Source organism: Callospermophilus lateralis, chromosome 3, assembly GCF_048772815.1.
Source record: "Callospermophilus lateralis isolate mCalLat2 chromosome 3, mCalLat2.hap1, whole genome shotgun sequence".
In the NCBI taxonomy this organism is placed as follows: domain Eukaryota; kingdom Metazoa; phylum Chordata; class Mammalia; order Rodentia; family Sciuridae; genus Callospermophilus; species Callospermophilus lateralis.
Genome location: NC_135307.1, coordinates 35,299,667 through 35,316,856, shown reverse-complemented (window position 1 = coordinate 35,316,856; position 17,190 = coordinate 35,299,667). Strand labels below are relative to the sequence as shown.

The following is a 17,190-nucleotide window of genomic DNA, read 5'->3' as shown; positions in this document are numbered from 1 at the left end:
GAAATAGATGTAGAACCTCTGCCTCAAGAGGTTCTCCTGTGCCCCTTTCCAATCAGTCCTTCTACCCTAGAGGTAACCCATGTTCCAGTATTTATCACCAGTAATTGCTTTTGAATTTTATCTGTGTGGAGTCACATTGTTTGTACAGAGAGGCCAAATCCCCAGAGTCTGGCACAGTTTCTGCAGTGTCTGGCACATGGCAGGTATACTATGTGAAAGGAAGCTTAGAAAAGAATGTTGGACTCCATTGGGAAGCAGGCTGTAGGTGGTCAGTGACCTGTCCAGGGCAAGAGGCCAGGAAAACCATGGATGCTGGGCAGGCCCAGGCTCCCTGATCCTGATTGCAAACTCTCAGCAGTGCACCTCCAGCTTCTCTTTGGGCTGCCTTTAGTCAAGTTGGTCTCATATCCTGGGCAGGTAGTGCCCCCTGCAGCCTGAGGGCCTGACCCTACTCCTCTCTTCTGTAGGGCTACAGGATCATGCAGGCCTGGAGCCCCAGTGCAGTGACTGTCTGGCACCAAGTAGGGGCCTGTGAAACAAGAAAAGTCACCTGCCATCTTATTTTTCTTTGAAAAGAGGTTTTCCTAAACTTTGGGGACTTTCCCTCCCTAGAATAAACAGAGCAAGGGCATGAGAGGCCTTTTTGGTGGAGCACTGCTGCCCCCAGGTGGGTGGCTTGGGACATTACCACAAAACAAGACATAAAGCCTGGTGTTTTTCAGGTCTCTGCTTATTTGCCTCCTCTCTTGTAGTTAGTGTCCTGGTCTCCTGGTCCCTGAGGAGCAGAGGTCCACAGGACCATCGCCTGTACTTCAGTCTCAACCTGGAATGGAGGCAAGCGAGGGTGGGGCCCCTGGGGGAAAATGGCCTTCAGAGAACCAGCCCAGTTGAGTTGGTCAGAGGTATCCCCTCACATCCCTCCTGCGCAGGGGAGGATGGGCTGGACATAAGCTTTGTAAGTCTGTCCTTGACTAAGTGTCTGAAAAGGTTTGGTTTTGGGGTGGCAGAGATGGGTGAGGGAGGCTTCTCAGCAGTGGGGGACAGCACCTCCCCCACTGCTGCGGGGGTGTGGGTGTGAGTGCTAGTCAGCAGAGGGGCCTGCCAGCCCCGCCCAATGTGGTTTGGTAGCCTTCTTATTGCACCTGTGGTTGGGGGTAGTGTAACGGCCCAGCCTGCCTCCTCTTGGCACGTGGCTTGGGGCGATGTTATCTCTAACTCTGTATTTTTAACTTTTCTTTCCAGAGGATGTGGCTTCTGTGGGCAGGCTTCAAAGGGTGCCCTATTTGCCCCTGTCAGCAACCATAACGTCATGGAAATGGGAGGGGACTGCCCAGCCCCAAACACCTGGAGGGAAGTGGGAGCCTTTTTCCACTTCCTGTTCTACTTCTGGCTACAGACTCAATGTCTGACCTGTTTATTAATTTCAAAATGCAGTTTTCTGTGTGATGCTCAGAGGAAACCCTATGTATGTGTGTGTGTGGAGGAGGCCTGTAGGCTGCCTTGTTGCCCAAGTGGCCTCTACACAGAGGGAAGGCACTGGCTGTCCTGCAGCCCTCCCAACCCCCTACCCCCTGCAGCAATTAGTATGTTTATTAGCAGGAAGGATGGCTCTGGGTTTCAGTGTGGCTCACTTCACCTTCTTCCCCCATGTTACATGAGGAGGTGGACTGGAGACTGGGTTTAGGGTGGGTCATGTGGAGAAGCTGAAATGGATCAGTGAAGTGACACTGGGCCCTGGACCTTAGTGTGGTCACATGTGACGGGAGCTCAGACTCCCGAGAGCCTGTGTGCTTCCCAGAGTAACTTTTCCAGGCTTTGTTGGGTGGATGAATGCCTGGCTGGGGCTGTCCTGGCCCTTGGCCACCACTCAGGTTTTTAAATTTTTTTATTTCTTAATGTGTCTCGGTGTCAAGTTACTCTTGGCACCCAGTAAAACTGTGAAACAGTGGTTTACCTGGCCACCTCCTCTCTGAATCCCCACTTTCTCCTATACTCCCCAACCCTCAAATTCTGCTCCCTACCCAGTGCCTAATGGTGCTAATAATTCATTTGTTTATTTGGTGGCATCTGCTGTGTGCCAGGCACAGTGCTAACCACTGGGGACACACCATTACCAAGGCACTCTTCCTACCACAAGGGGAGGATGGGCTGGACATAAGCTTTGTAAGTCTGCTGGAATTCTTTGCTAAGATGTTACTTAATCTTAATAAGGTGATATTAGGGTTTTACATATGACCTGGAGGAGTTGAAGTTTATGGGAGACACACACAAAAGTCCTTTAAGACTCGGGTGGCTGCCTGTCTAATGGTAGGTAATAGCAGGGGGGCTGCTCTGTGGGAATTGAAGACTCTGGATGCTCCTGAAGCACAACCTTATTTAACCTGCATTTTTCCTGACCGGACTTTGACTTCAGTTGCTCTAAGAGGGCAGATCTCTGAGGGAAGTTGCAGACAACACTCCATAGACTTAGGCCTGTATCATGAGGTCATTTGGGCCCTTTTATCTGCCTCCAATGCTGACCTTTGGGGTGGGCATCTTTCCAGAGAAATCCATTCTGTAGCTGGCCCTGATAACATGTTCTTTGCTGAGTTGTCAGCCTTGTTTCCATGAGGTTGGGTTCTAGCTGGTCAGTCTGCAGCTGTAGCCCAAGGCCCTGGCTCATAGGGCCTGGGGCTCTGACCATGCCTCCAGTTTTCCTCAGCTGCCTTTTCCCTTCAGGCTAAACAATGCCCACTTCTTACATTTGGGCCCTCCATACTGAGGGACCCTGCAATGTTTGTACTAGGCCCAGAGCTGACCCTTCTGGTGTGTACAGGAACCCTTATTGTGGGCCTCTCCACAGGCCACTTCAATGCTCCTAGATATCCCAGGTGGTGCCTGTAGCCTGACATGAGAACAAAGTGGTCAAAGGTGGATGGAGTTTCTGCCCCAACGCTTGCTGACCCTTTATCTATTGCTCCTCATCTACCTCTCTGACCTCACCCTTTCTGGCTTTAGGCTTAGCAGCCTCAGATGTAAGGGCAGGTTCTTGCTGAGACCAAGGAACCCTGGATTTTAGATGGAAACTTTTCAGGCTTTGGAGTTCATCCTGCTTTCTAGATGGCCTGCTTGGAGCCTCTGCTGAATCACCTTGTGTTGGTCCTTGGGTTCTCCAGGGTTCCAGTGACTACTGGGCCCTGCCATTTGAGGGCAGTGAGCTGGCATGGCTCTACAGGCTCCCATAGGCCTTCTTTATAGCTTGCACCTTCTCCATGTTTCAAGGAGGCCTCTGTCTTTGGCCCCTTCACTCTCTGACAGGCTTCTAATCCCTACCCAGAGCTCTCAAATTCCCTTCAGCCACAGAGTAATGGGACCCAACTCTCAAGAGTGGACTTGCCTCCCCAACCACCACCTTTCTTTGTTGGGTCTACCATGCGGCCAGCGCAATGGTTTCATTAATGAGGTTCTTGGCATAAAAGTTAGCTAGTGAGATCGAAATAAACACACAGACTCAGTTACCTTTTTCTATGACCAGGTCCGAGAAGGCTCCCCTCTCTGGTTCCCTCCTCTAACCGCCCGGCAGGGCAGCAAGGATTACTCAGGGTTAGCAGGAGAGAGAGAGAGAGAGCATGAGCACGCCAGGGAGTAGCCTTTTATTGGGGAGCAAGAAACTCAGGGGATAATTCCATCCAATGAAGGTTGAAGGGGGCCGCACTCCAAGGTCAGGGTCAGTGATTGGGCCTCCGGGGTCAGTGGTCAGTTACACCCCCACACGGACAGGTTCTCTCAACAGGAGAGGGCCGGGAAAGCTCCGACACAGCCAGAGCGCCTCAGACCCTAACCGGGAGTCACCCAGTCACGCGTGAGAATGGCTCCCGACAGTTGGGATCTTTTTTTATGCAGAATAAAGTGAATTGCCACTTGGGAGGTGGGGAGGAAAGATGAACTAATTTGTCCTAAGTTTTTAAAGGTTGATAAAGGCTTGCTCTACTAACCCTCCCAGGGGCATTTTCATTTAATAAGGGGAAGAGAATGCTTTAATTAAAAGAAATTCCCAGTGGTAGAATCTCTGGCATTGTGTCAGACACTCCAGGAGACAGTTTTAAGGAAGGCTCAAGAAGCCTCCAAGTACCCTGCAGGTGGCAAACCCTCATGGGAAAAGTAGTACCCATCCTCCCAAATGTGAGAGTGACCTGCTATGATGACATTTCCTGAGTAAATCCCTTTAGTAATCTTTAAGGGATTCTATTTAGGCTGGAGATGAGACAGATTAGGAAGAACTGGGGATTCTGTTACTACCCTGAGTAGGGCTAACCAGGGATGCTGGTTCTTAGTTCTATAGGGGTTATAGAATCAGAGATGCATGGAGCTTTAGATAACCTCTGGTCCTACCCGACATTTTATAGGGGATGACCCTGAAGCTCACAGAGGGGAGTTTATGCCCCAGGTCACCTCATAAAGCTCCATTCCTATGAAAAGAAGCAGACCTGAATTGCAGCTGAATTTTCGGCTGGTGTGGACAGAGCTACCCAGGTGAACCATATAGCCATTTGAGGAAGGAACACCCTCCCACTCTGGGAATGAGTGAGCACTTCCCTTTGGTCTTGGTTGAGTAGCTGTTGGGTGGATGGCTGAGTGGTCTCTGAGGTGTGTTCCCATCAGCATCCCCAACTCTGGGGAAAGGTTCTCTGGAGTAGTATGCTAATGGGCTCCAGGGAATCCTATTTCTTATCCTTGAGGTTGGAGCCTGAGACATCTGTTCTCCTTGGCCAAGTCCTTGGCTTGAGTAGGGAACTCATCTCCCCTTTCCTTATACTCATGTCCAGAAGGTTGAAATGGAAATTCCTGCTGGGGTCACAATTTCCTCCCAACTCAGTTCTAAGACTGGGCACCTCAAGGTCTGGGCATGGGCCTGAGATCTGAGCAGGGCAATGGTGAGTAGTCCTCAGCCATGAATTTGTGGGCAATGCACAGTTTCAATGATCTGAGAGAAAAGGCAAAAAAACCCCAAAAAGTTCCTGGAGGGCAGGAAACAGTGGCATTTGGGGGACATTTGCTGTGTGGTCCCTGTCTGTTGAATTTCAACTACCGGTCACTAACATTTATGTGTGTGGGCCTCCTGCTTTGCCCAGTGGTGTGGCAAGAAAACAGAAGTGCAGGGCCCAAGCTTGTAAGAGGGTTTTCTTGGCCCCCAGAACAGCTTGCTGAGTGGAATTTTTTAGAGGTTATTCTAAGGAGAAGTTGACTTAAGCAGCCTGTTGAGTTAGGCTTCCTGAATAGCATGGTAGGCACATGCCTTGGTTTGTCTCTTAACAGCATACTGAAAATGATCCCAACCAAACCCAATCAAACAGGAGCACAGTCTCTGCTCTTCTAAATCATTTTTAATGAAGCCATGAGTAGCAGAATAATACACAATGTGCCTCAGATACACAGCATAGCAGGACCTAGATAATGAGCTAATTTTCCCCACATCTTGAGAAAAAGAATAATAAAGTACTTCTTTATGAACAATGTTTAAAAAATATAAACTGGAGAACATTCTCCAGGAACTAAAGTCTAAGAAACCCCAGGGGGATCCATCAGAGGCAGTCTCTGGGGAGGGGGAGGGATTCTCCACAGCTAGGAGAGGCTGCAGCAGCCCCTACTTTTGCTGGGAATGGTGACAAGCAGCAGTCTGGGAATGGAGGGGGTGGCAGCAGCGTTTGGCAGCTCTTTAGCAATCTTCATGACAAATTTGGGTAGATCCAGTTGGTGGCTTTGCCAGTGGGGGCCAAAGAGGCAATGGAGCCGCCTTCTTCATGGAGGTGGGAGATTCCCTTTGCTTGAAGAAGAGAGAGGAGGGAAGAGGAGGAAGGATGAGGGAGCTCAGGTCCTTATAATCTTGCCAACCTGGAACGAGGAAGATCAGAAGTCAGGCTGGATGCTAAACAGTACTGTTAGGGATGTGATAGAGATGGTTCCGTGGGCTTCAATGATGGCTCATCACTGAAGCTGAGAGAACCATTTAAAGGAATTGGGGCTCCTTTAGTTACACAGTGAAAGAGGGACAACAGAAGGCATGTGGTATAAGCGAATTGGGGTCTGAGCCCCTCTATTCTTTCACTCAATAGCTGTGTGGGCCTTGATATTCCTTGGCCCTGCTTTTCTAGAATGGGGATATAACAACTGTCCTTCATGCCTCATAGGGAGACTGGCTCAACTGAGGAGGCCAAAATAAGTGTTTTGTCATATGAATGTTTCAGGCCATTGTTTTTTAACAACAGGAATTTGTGACAGGAAGAAATGGAAGAGTGAGGTGGTCCCAGTGTTAGAATTTAAAAGCATCTCCCTGCAGGGAGGTTTTCTCTCACAGTTGGAGACTCACCGGAGGCACCCCACCCCCACCCCCAGCTTGGAAGCCCCCTCACCTCAGTTGGACCACAGCCGTAGCGTCATGAGTACGTTAAAGCCAGCCACTTTCAGGAGGAGGATGCGGAGCCCCATCACTGACAGGTTTTGAAAGTTTAGGTTTATATCTGTAAAACAGAGAGACCACAGCCGTTATAGGCACACGCACCAGAGGTCTGCACAGCTCCTTAGGACACCAGCGGCTTTTCCCAAAGCGGGTGGGGCAGGTGGGGGGTGAGTTTCAGCTCCTGGATCCACCTCATTTTTTGAGCTCCTTGTGTAAATATATTTATGTACTGTGTAAATAGATTTGTGCATTCCTCCAGGTTTAAAACAAAACAAAAACACCTACTGGGGTTGCTCCTTGTTTTCTTTCTGAGCCCCTGTGGGGATGGGGATGGGGATGGGGTAAGAATAGGTGCTCAGAACTTATCACTATAATCCCTTGGGTCCCTGTCCTTTAGTGAGACAAGTGGCTGAACCACAGGAGGGATGATTGAGGAGGAACAACTTATGTGGAAGTGGGGCAGGGGGTGAGGATTGGTGGGGGTCCTTGAGAGACAGGACTCCTGCCCACAAACCATGTAAGTTCTGCTGGTTTTGGAGGGGAAATGTCCCTGGGATGACCTGATTGATTCAGGGATATCCCTAAGGGAGTCAGAAAGTTCACAGCTGAATACCCAGCAGCTCTCTTTGGTTCTCCTGATGGGAGCTGTTGAAAGCAATACAGAGGCCTAGGCTGAGTAAAACTGGAGACTCATCCTCAATGTACTTGGAATGGAAAATAAAATTCGACATTTTGAGGTGGACTTAAGACCGACCCCAGGCAGCTCCAGGCAGGTCATAGCTGCTATTCTGCTCCTCACGACTTCATTCCCAGATCTATTCCCCCTGCCCCTACCCTATCTAGTCAGAGTTATTGTGGGTTTGTTGCCTCCCCAGTGCTGTGACAAGCTGGATAGACCTTTCTCTTACCTGTTTCAAAGCTTTTCTCTACCAACTTCGCATCACAGGGAATCTCTAAAAGGAGAAACAAGAGTTTTTCTTAGAGTCCAGAGCATGCTGACTCTCCCATCCCAAACCTCCTGGTTGCTGGGCTGGTGAGTATCTATAGCTTTTCCATGCTTTCTTAGGGAGAGATCTGGAAGGAACTTATTGCACAGGGGCACCTCCCCAGCAGGAGGCCTGAGGACCAAACACCCTGGCTTCTGGGCACCATTGTACTGACTCAGGACACACTGGCTGTGCAAAGTGCAGGTTGTATGACATGGGCCACAGGGAGACCCTAAGATAGAGCTTGCCCTTGGTCAGGCTGCAGTGTGGAGTCTAACCAGGGAAGTGAGACCAAACAGTGATAAGAACAATAGGGCAATAGATACTTAAATGTGTTCCAAAAAGTTTTGATCCTTGTATTCCAACTTTGTTTCTTTGTTTTCTCTCTCACTGACTTAGTTGCTCAACTTTGAATCCAGCCACCTTCCTCAATGCCCTATTTTCTTTCTCATCTCTAAGTGGTTTCATCCTTGAAACCCAAGTGCTACCACCCTGCCCAGGCCTCCGTCATCTCTCTCTGCTGCTATTGCTTCCTTTCTTCTTCCACTCTGGACCATTCTCCACACACCAATCAGACTGAACTTCTAAAAAAAGTATTTTAGGGGTCACCCCTCCCTCCCACCCAGTCACAACCAATTAATAGCTTCCCAATAAGTAAAATAGTTATCTATCCTCTCATGGTCTTGAAGCTCTGTTTTCTGGTCCATGCTTACATTTTCTAACTCATTTTCTGCTGCTTTTCCCAGCTGTCAGCATGGTCCTGTCTCAGGCCTCCATGGGGTTCTCTCTCTGGCATGGCATGTGGGTACCTTGTTATTCTTTAACCCAGCTCAGTAGCATTTTTTTCAGAACCCTTTACCCTAAGGTGACTCTTTCTTTAAGTCTAAGTTAAAGTACACATTACAATCTGAAATTATACAGATTTCCCTCTGCTGAGGGATGGTCTTCCCTAATTGGAATGGCACTTCCTCAGGGCAGACCCTTCACTGATGCATGGTCCTGTGCCTAAGCAAAGGCTGGGAGGCCAGACCTCATAGAGCAGGTGAGACCTAGGCTGGGTCACCACCCTCTACACCTGCTCTCTCATCTTCTTTTTGCCCTTAATTGCCCTTTTCTTTAAATGGGCTTCAGGATGAGGCTCACTGCTCCTTAGTAAAAAGAAAATGGGAGATTTTTCTGACAGTTGATGAAGTGGAGAGCACCAATCAGAGTAGCTTTCATCTATCATTAACCCAAGCTTTGGGTAGAACCATGCTTCTCTGGAAACAAGGAGATGGAGTGTGTAAGGGCAAGGGGGAGGTTACTCACCTGAGCTGGGGAAGGTGGTGTTCTTGATGAAGGCACTCTTACAAGTGAAGTCAGATTTGGTGCTCCAGGCCAAGGCGCTGTTGCTCTTGGAATCCGTGGACTTCATGTCCAGCACAGTGTTTTCGGAGACAAACACTTCAGAATTGTTAAGTTGTAATGACACGTTGGTGTTAGAATCAAAATCGCTGAATAGGCAGACAGTGTTTCTGGATTTGGAGTTTCTCAGCTGGTACACAGTTGGGTCAGGGTCCTTGATGGCTGTGGGCCAAGAGGACTGGGATTAGAAAATGCTTTTGCTTTCTTTGCTCCAACCTATACCAGAGCCCAGATGCGGGTGATAAACAAGAACGAGGCTCTCTGGGGCTGGGTAGTCTCATTCTCAGGCTTTTTTGGGGGGAGAAACCAGCTGCTGGAGATGGACTGGGACTTTGGGGTTAAACACAAACCATGAATCTTGGGCAATTGGTAAGGATTTCAGTGAATCCCTGGCCAGGCCCTTTCTGCTATTGTAGGAAACAAAAATGAAATTGCTCATTCTTCTACTGAATAGGAACTTCTTCAAAACCTCAGTAAGCCTAGTCAACAACATTGTTCTGACAGGACAAAAGCTAGTACAGGGAAAAAAAAAAAAAATGCCCAGAAAAGCAAACCATGCCTCTTGGAACCTAGGGTGTTTTCCCCCACTTAGGTTGGGCATTGGCAGGAAATGGAGTCTTAGGATATGTTAAGCTGGAAAATCTATCACACCATCAGGAGATTTCTCTCTCATTGATAAAACTATGGACTCCACACTAGGACACCTACATTCAAGCCCTGGCTCTCCTATTTGCTAGATAACTAGATATAAGGCCCTAAGGACTCACACCAGCTTTTTCAGGAGGACTTTGTGTTTTTAGTAAGACTCTCATTGTTTATTCTTTCCAACCTCCGCCTTTAGAAGAGGAAGCAGAGGTTTGCAGGAGGATTAACATGTTGGGGCCACCCAGAATGTTTCCAGCAGGGCTGGGATTAGCATTTCCTGCCTGTGTGGTTCTAGGATCCCACAGCTCCTCCCTATGCACACAAGGTTTCTCAGACTCCTGCTGCACCCTGCTTGCTGAGCCAGCCTTGGTGGCCTAGGTGATGCAGATGTTCTGCTGGATCCCAAACCAGAGAAATCAGTGCTTGGCATGACCCTGGGGTGTTGAGTCAAGGAGAGCAGCCTGCTGAGCGGGGCCACCCCTGGAGCAGAAGAGCAGGGGTGGGCTCTGTGGTCAGGCGGCTGGAGCTTTGTTTGTCCCTTTCTGGGACAAAAAATGTTGTATTAGAGGTACTGATATATATATATTTTTAGCTCCCTTTTACTTTCATCTCCAGGTACCTCTAGTGCAACCTTACTTTTTTTTTTTTTTCCTGAAAATAAGAAACGGCCACTTTTAACTTGGAGGTCATTAGGGGTCCACCTGCCAGAGCCCTGTGGGGAGGGACATCCTATTCCACCCCAGCATGAGAAACACATTCTACCACTGACAGTGTCAGAAGGTAGCCTCAACAAGACAATCAATTTTTCAATGTGGAAGTTCAGCTATTCTAGATCCTAACCTGTCATCATAATTCAAAACTAACTGCAGAAGCACATGTCTGAATGCTCTAGTGCTTTAGATCCCTGGGGGGCAGAGCAGTGATTGAAAGCTCCCTTACCACTAAATCTGTGCTCTGTAGTTAGGCACTAGGAACCAAGAAATGGAAGTTAGTGACACTGATCTGTGTCTCATTGAAGCTTTGTAGGGTGTCAGGAAAGAGCGTGGGCAGACTTCTGAGGAATAATGGAAACTCTGGGCCTTTGCCAAACTGCCCCCAGGAGGCAGGTGCTTCCTTACAGAAAGTTCTCAGGTTTCTCTTTCCAGAGCCCAGGGAGGAAGGAGAGGGAAGGTCCCTAGGCCATGAACCATCCGTGGAAAGAACTGATCCTTCTCACCTCCTATCTGGTCTGCATTTCTAAACTGAATTCTCAGATTACTGGTGTCTGGTCTTGGCCCTAATTTCTGTATTCTATTGCAGGCTCTACTATTCCTTACCTCCGTGGTCTTAAGAAAATACAGTCTTTGCCTTGTCTCTCAATCCAACTTGACCATCAGATGTGTTCACTTAGACCAAAAGTCATGTGCTTTGTTCATTCCCAAGGTCATATCTTTTTTCTTGTTGTTCCTTGTACCTAGAATCCCACGTCTCTCCTCTTTCTGCCCATACAAATGTTAACTTATCCTCAGGGCTCAACAAATCTTTTTTTTTACCACATAAAACATCCACTATCTTGGACTTTTCTTCCAGGATCCTTACTCATCTGGATCTCTTATGCCCATTGACATCATTAATTGTTAATAATAAAATAGTTTTTAAGTGGGTAAACATACAACAGTTCTGTACTTTTGGCTAGCCTTTAAAAAAATTTTTGTAGTTGTTGATGGACATCATGCCTTTATTTTATTTGCTTGTTTTTTTTTATGTAGTGCTTAGGCTCAAACCCAGTGCCTCACACATGCTAGGCAAGCACTCTGCCACCGAGCTACAGCCCCAGCCCCTTTGGCTAATCTTTATATTATTTGGGGACAGGTCAGATATCTATCTTACGCTGCTTCATATGCACTGTAACATTTTATAGAGTGATAGCTACTTAGAAGGCATTTAAAAATATCCTGAATGATTAAAGTCAAATTTTAATGTGTTTGACCTAGAGAAACATAGATATTCAAAATTGATAGTGATGCCTTTCCCCTTCCCAGACCTCTGTAAGACAAATAGTTACAACATCCACAGTTAGCCTCACCAGAGTAATAATGGATATCCCTGGGGAACAAATTAATGACACTAGCTCATGGGGTTGCAAATGGCATAACCTAAGATGACTCACCAGATAGTATGGACACTTGGGTCCCTTTCCCAAATATGAGTTCACTAGTCATTCCTCCAGTATTCACACTGCAGGCAACACCATTACGGAAACTCAATGGAGAAGCACTGATGTCCCAGAGGACAGGAGGATCACACTCCTAAGAGTGAGGCCTTCTGTTATTTTGTCTTGAGATTTTTGTCTCTGGTATGTAAAGTTCTTTTTTCTTGCCCAATTCTGCAATGGTATCCTGAGCTGAGTTTGTGAGTTCATGTGATTTCCACAAATTCAGTAGATTTCAATGGATCAAAATCCCCTATTCAGGGCAGCAATATCTTAGATCCTCTAGTGGAAATATCTCAGAAACAGAACTTATCATCTGCCATGTAATTCTTAAGGTCCCAGTCTAAGGATAATGTCTCCAAAGCACTTAGTGCTGCTAGGTGGGAGGATTTCCGGAGGTGGGTAGAACCATTTGGAATCCTATAGACGACAATACCTGGACTCAAGTCAGTGTCTTGGACAAAGAAGAAATAATTGTCTATTCAACCCTTGCCCACTCTACTTACTTGGCTGGGTGCTCAGTCTGGTCCCTGCTCCAAAGATTAGATTGACTGCCATTGCTGTGTTCCCACTGTGGGTAACATCTTTGGAATAACTCTCCTGATATGAATCTGCTGGAACCCTCACCCCTCACCCTTGTCCATCCTCTCTGGGTCTCAGAGAACTATCCTACAAGACTTGACCCATCTTAATTTCTTACTTTTCTGTTTCTCAAGGGAGCTGGTCCTTTACAATAATCTTAGTATAGCCAAGTATGGCTTAGTATTATAATAACAATAATATATCAGAAAAGCTACTACTTATTGATTACTTGTTATCTGTGGGGTATTATATTATATTGTGATGTGGTTATTGTCATTTTGCTGTTGGGAGTGGAGGTCGCATTAAATACAGCTGGTGAGGATAGAGCTAGAATTCCCCTGTCTGTCATCCTTTCTATGCTTGTTACTCATGTGGAACTGCCATCAGATAGGGGCCCGAACCACTTTTACCCCTGGGTGAGGATTCACGACTCTACTGTCCTCCAGAGAGGAAGATTCTCTGAGCAGGTATCCCTGACCATGCTCATTAGCCAACCCAGGGAGTTTAGCCACCTGCTGCAATAAAAGAGAATTTGTGTTTGCCATTAACTCATCTCTTTCCCCCAAGGGCACTAAGCTAATTTCCTGAATGTTCAGATTATCTGGTGCTGATATTATCAGCTTCGCTTCAAAGCACCGAGTATCTGGAAATCTTTTTATATTTCCGTAAATTATTCTGTTCCGATTTTCATTTACTCAATTGGCTCTTGGCACTTCTGACTTTAATATGAGAAATGGGAACATTTCAAGTCACCAAGAGAGCTTGTAGAAATGGAAAATGAGGGCTTCATATATCCTCAGGTTTGCTATAAATCATTTGCCTGTTTTCTCTTGGACAAGTCAGTGGTTCTTTTTGCCCTGGTCATTGGCACCGTCATACTCACATGGGCGCACAGCCAGCCTGGTCCCTGCTCCAAAGATCAGCTTATTGTAGCTGCCTGACAATGCACAGTAGGAGGGTGCTTTACAGGAACTCTCTCACTTAGGCAGGACTGGCCTGGCTGGGACACTTGCTTCCTGTCCCTGTGTCCCAGTCTCTTTCAAGTCAACCCTTCTCTGACCAGATGGAAACCTCATGCCCATTGGGTTAAATTCCTCACTTTTCAGCGTAATGGCTCCACAGCCCTTTCCTTGGCCAGTCTGGAACTGGCCAGGCCTTTCTGGAAGAGGAGCCCCATTTTGGGTTCCGCAAGTGAAGGTGAGGGAGGAAACTTGGGAGAGTGTGGAGAAGAGCCAGAGATTAATTGGGAAATGGATCATGAGGGAAAAATGCATAGCATCGGCAATAGATGGAAAACCTTGGGTAAGGCTTAATGATGGAACCCAGGCCTAGGAAGGGCCCTTCTTTCAGAAAGTGGCTTCTATTATTCCTTGAGGGCACAGAGACTAAAACTGCCACAGGAATATTCACATAAAATGCACAATGTGGACTGTTTTCCTAGGAAGGTTGTGGGAGAAGTTACTTATGGGACCCGAGAATCTCTTTCTCTGGAGATCTGTAAATTAGAATTGACATTCATATGGAGGAAAACCCCCAAAATTTGAGAATGGCTCAGACAAATACTTATCAAAATTTCACAGAACCTATTCCTTATAAGTTTCTCTGGAAAAAGTGATTCTAAGCTTGAATAAGTTTGGAATATGCTTTATGCTCCTATTTTGGTCTTGAAGATTGACAATGCATATGAGCGTTCTAAAGTCTCTGAAAAGTCTTCCAATAAGTAAATCCAGAGCTTTTCTAATTATTTGACCCAAGAACACTTTTTTTTTCTTTTTTTGTTAAAGCACTCATTAACATCCATGGGACTATGCAAGTTTATACACATATATTCCTTAGAAGTGCTTTCTCTAGCTCCAGGAAATTAAAAATTCTTTATAAATGTTAGTCTAATTTTATCCATTAGGTTTTCTGTGCTCAGAACCTGTTTGTTCTCCTACCCACTCCTGAGGCCACAATTAGAGGCCTCATTGATGCTGATTATTTCTTTCTAATCATCATGAAGCAGCTTCATTTTATTTAGGCAGCTGTGGAACACCTAGGCAGCTGGGCAGCAAATGTTCTCGCCCTGTCAGCAGGAGATCTGAGGCAGAGCTGCTCCTGACTGACACACCAACTCTGCACTGCCTGACACTCGTGGGGTTTACCCAGCAAGAACAGGGGCAACTTGAAAGCCTTTCCCAAATGTGAACTTTTGGTCTTTCTTCCATTCACCTTCCTACGTACCTCGGAGCTGTGTATTTCAAAGAATTCTTGGCCTGATGGAGTAAAGTTTCCTTAGAACACCTACTTCCTGGGTGGTCTCTCAAGTGGAGACAGATTTCATGCATCTGTCATCATCTATACCTCCTTCTTTTTTGCTGCTTCCTAACCACAGATATTGTAATCCGAATGCCTCTGGTTCCTGAGGAATAGGATGGGACTTTCTAAACCTATCCTGAACCAACCCATTGCAGGGAAGAAGTTTTGACAAAGCACACAAATGAACAGATAAAATACAGTGGAGGCTTTCCCTGGAGAAGTGGGCTTCCTCCCACCAGGTCATGTATTAACCTATTTCTTTCTCTCTTTGCTATATCAGCATTTGGGTGATCTCCCTGTTTGGAGGTCTAATGATTCTTTCTGTCAGAAAAATATTTGCTAATGTCAAAGCCATTATATTTTAAGCAGTAATTGCTCTTCCACCTGAGCATTTCCTGATTCTCCTAACCAGAAGGCATTAAAAATAAAAAAGAAAAATTAGCAACACCTTCATGCCAGGCATTGTGCATGCCTAGTTACAGAGATATGAGAAAGAAGGAGAGGGTTCTGCCTTCCCAGATCTTATGGTGCAGTAGAGGGTGCAAGAGGTACTAGGCAATTATGATAGGAAGTCAGGTGTGCCTTCCTTTGTATTCCCATCACAACTTGTGAGTACCTCAATTACACCTGAGTGATACTGGGTTTATACTTTGAGATCCTGGAGGTAGAGACTGCGCATTTCCTTCTGCTCCTCTTCTCTTACCACTTCCCTTTCTTTCCTTCTTCTACATCTAACACTGTACTTGGGATATAATAGTTGCTCAATAAATACTTGTTGAATGCATAAACCCTCAAAATATTTTAATTCACCTTTAATGCAGTTGTGCTAGAAAGCAAGGTTTCTCTTGTTAGGACTATTGCATTTCTCCTTTAATTTCTGTATGGTCTCATTTTTCAAACTTTTTAATTGTTTTTAATGACATTATTTAGGTTTTAAGTTCTTCCTGTATCTCTCAATTGGGCCTGGAATGTATCCAATGCCCAATGTCTTTGAGAAGTTTAATTTTACCTTTTGTGAAATTAACTGGTAAGAAAAATAAAAATAAATCTTTTGACATAATCAGTCACAGTTTACTTTCTGATAAAGATCTAGAAACCATGAAAGAGTCTGTTTCTATAATGATGAAAAGGCCAATTTCTATTAGAAAATTAACTATTAAGCCAGATGCTGGGAATTCAAATTTCAAAACTTTCAAATCTCATAAAGAAAAATGAAAAATTAGTTCAAGAGGTACTGCTTCAGCACCTGAGAGAGCAGAGGAGGCACTTTTAGAGTCTTTGGCCAGGGCCTAAGGTCAGGCACTTACTTGGATGCACCTGGAGTCTCGTTCCACTCCCAAAAGTGAGTTTCCGACCACTTGAGTCTGCACTACAGTACAACGCAGTACAAATACATGCTCTCAGCCACCTGGGCAGCTACCCATGACCCCTGTCACATTTCACATTTATAATCTTCCCTCTTAGGGAACAGAGCTTTTTTTTTTTTTTTTTTAATCTTTTTTAGTTGTAGATAGACACAATACCTTTATTTTGTTTATTTATTTTTATGTGGTGCTGAGGATCGAATCCAGTGCCTCACACATTCTAGCCGAGTGCTCTACCACTGAGCTACAACCCCAGCCCATGGGAACAGAGCTTTTAAATAGCCCTTTCCATGATTTTGATGATAAATTTCTTCTCCTGTGCGTTGATACCTAATAAACAGTCTCCTAAGTCTCTACTTCCCTTTTCCTCCATACCTGCATCTTGCCAATCCAACGCATGACTTTTCTGATGTCTTAAGAAATGTTGAGTCACTGTGCCATGGTCACTGTGACCAGAAGGTTCACATTGGGCAAACTGTGGACTAAGCCCCTGCACTCTCTGAAGGAAGACTACCGTGCCTTCAAGATGTGGGTCTTCCTTCAGAGCGTGTAGGATGGACTGTGACAGCATGAGGGGTGTGGTTAATAAGAAGGCCTAGAGTCCAAGAGGTGAGAGCCAAACTCTGGCTCTGTCATTCCTAGGGCAAGTTACTTGTCCCAAGCATGCTTCCTTGTCTGGAAAATGGGCATACCAACAAATGACCTATCATTCAGATGGATGTCAGCACGGGATGAGAACTCAGAAGGAGAGAGTGTGTCAATGGCACCTCAGCTGTACAGTAGACAGTTTTTCACAAGATGATGGTTCCCAGCAAAGCTTCGTTCAGAGGAGACCCATTCCTGCTCCTCCCCACTCCAGCACCCCAGAGTTCCTAGCATCCAGGCTGGGATGCTCTAATCTAGGGGAGACATCTCATGGAGCTGAGGGGAGGTGGCAGCAGGAAAGAGGGACAGGGCAGACCCCTTGACTGCCAAGAAGAAAAATCCTATTTCAGAAACCTAGCAAGGGTGAGTTCTCTTTTCTCAGAATTTGAGTACTTATCCTCTGAAAACGAGACCTTCAGTTCAGCCCTCATTAGACCTGACTCACTGACTGTCACTCCTCTTCAACAAAGAACTCCTTTAATGAGGGAGCAGTCCACACCACTCCACTCCCTCACTACCACCATTTCCTTCCGTGATATGTCTGAATTCAAAGTTTCCCCCAGCATTTCTACAACACTCACAGGGATGCACGATGAGGCTGGTCCCTCTTCCAAAGGTCAGTTTGTAGTTTCCTCCCGA

At 46.2% G+C, this 17,190-nt stretch overlaps 1 protein-coding gene across 1 annotated transcript in view; it reads right to left on the bottom strand.

Annotated features, from left to right (window-relative positions):
- Positions 1-5,350: 5,350 nt before the first annotated feature.
- The window catches only part of LOC143395113 (T cell receptor alpha chain MC.7.G5-like), a 273,058-nt gene continuing 261,218 nt past the window's right edge, over positions 5,351-17,190 (bottom strand). Inside the window, exons 5-8 of the mRNA XM_076849979.1 lie at positions 8,731-8,988; positions 7,345-7,389; positions 6,390-6,497; positions 5,351-5,871 (exon numbers count right to left, since the gene is read on the bottom strand). Coding sequence (XP_076706094.1) covers positions 6,391-6,497; positions 7,345-7,389; positions 8,731-8,988 — 410 coding nt within the window. The 3' untranslated portion in view covers positions 5,351-5,871; position 6,390. The remainder of the gene's footprint in view (positions 5,872-6,389; positions 6,498-7,344; positions 7,390-8,730; positions 8,989-17,190) is intronic.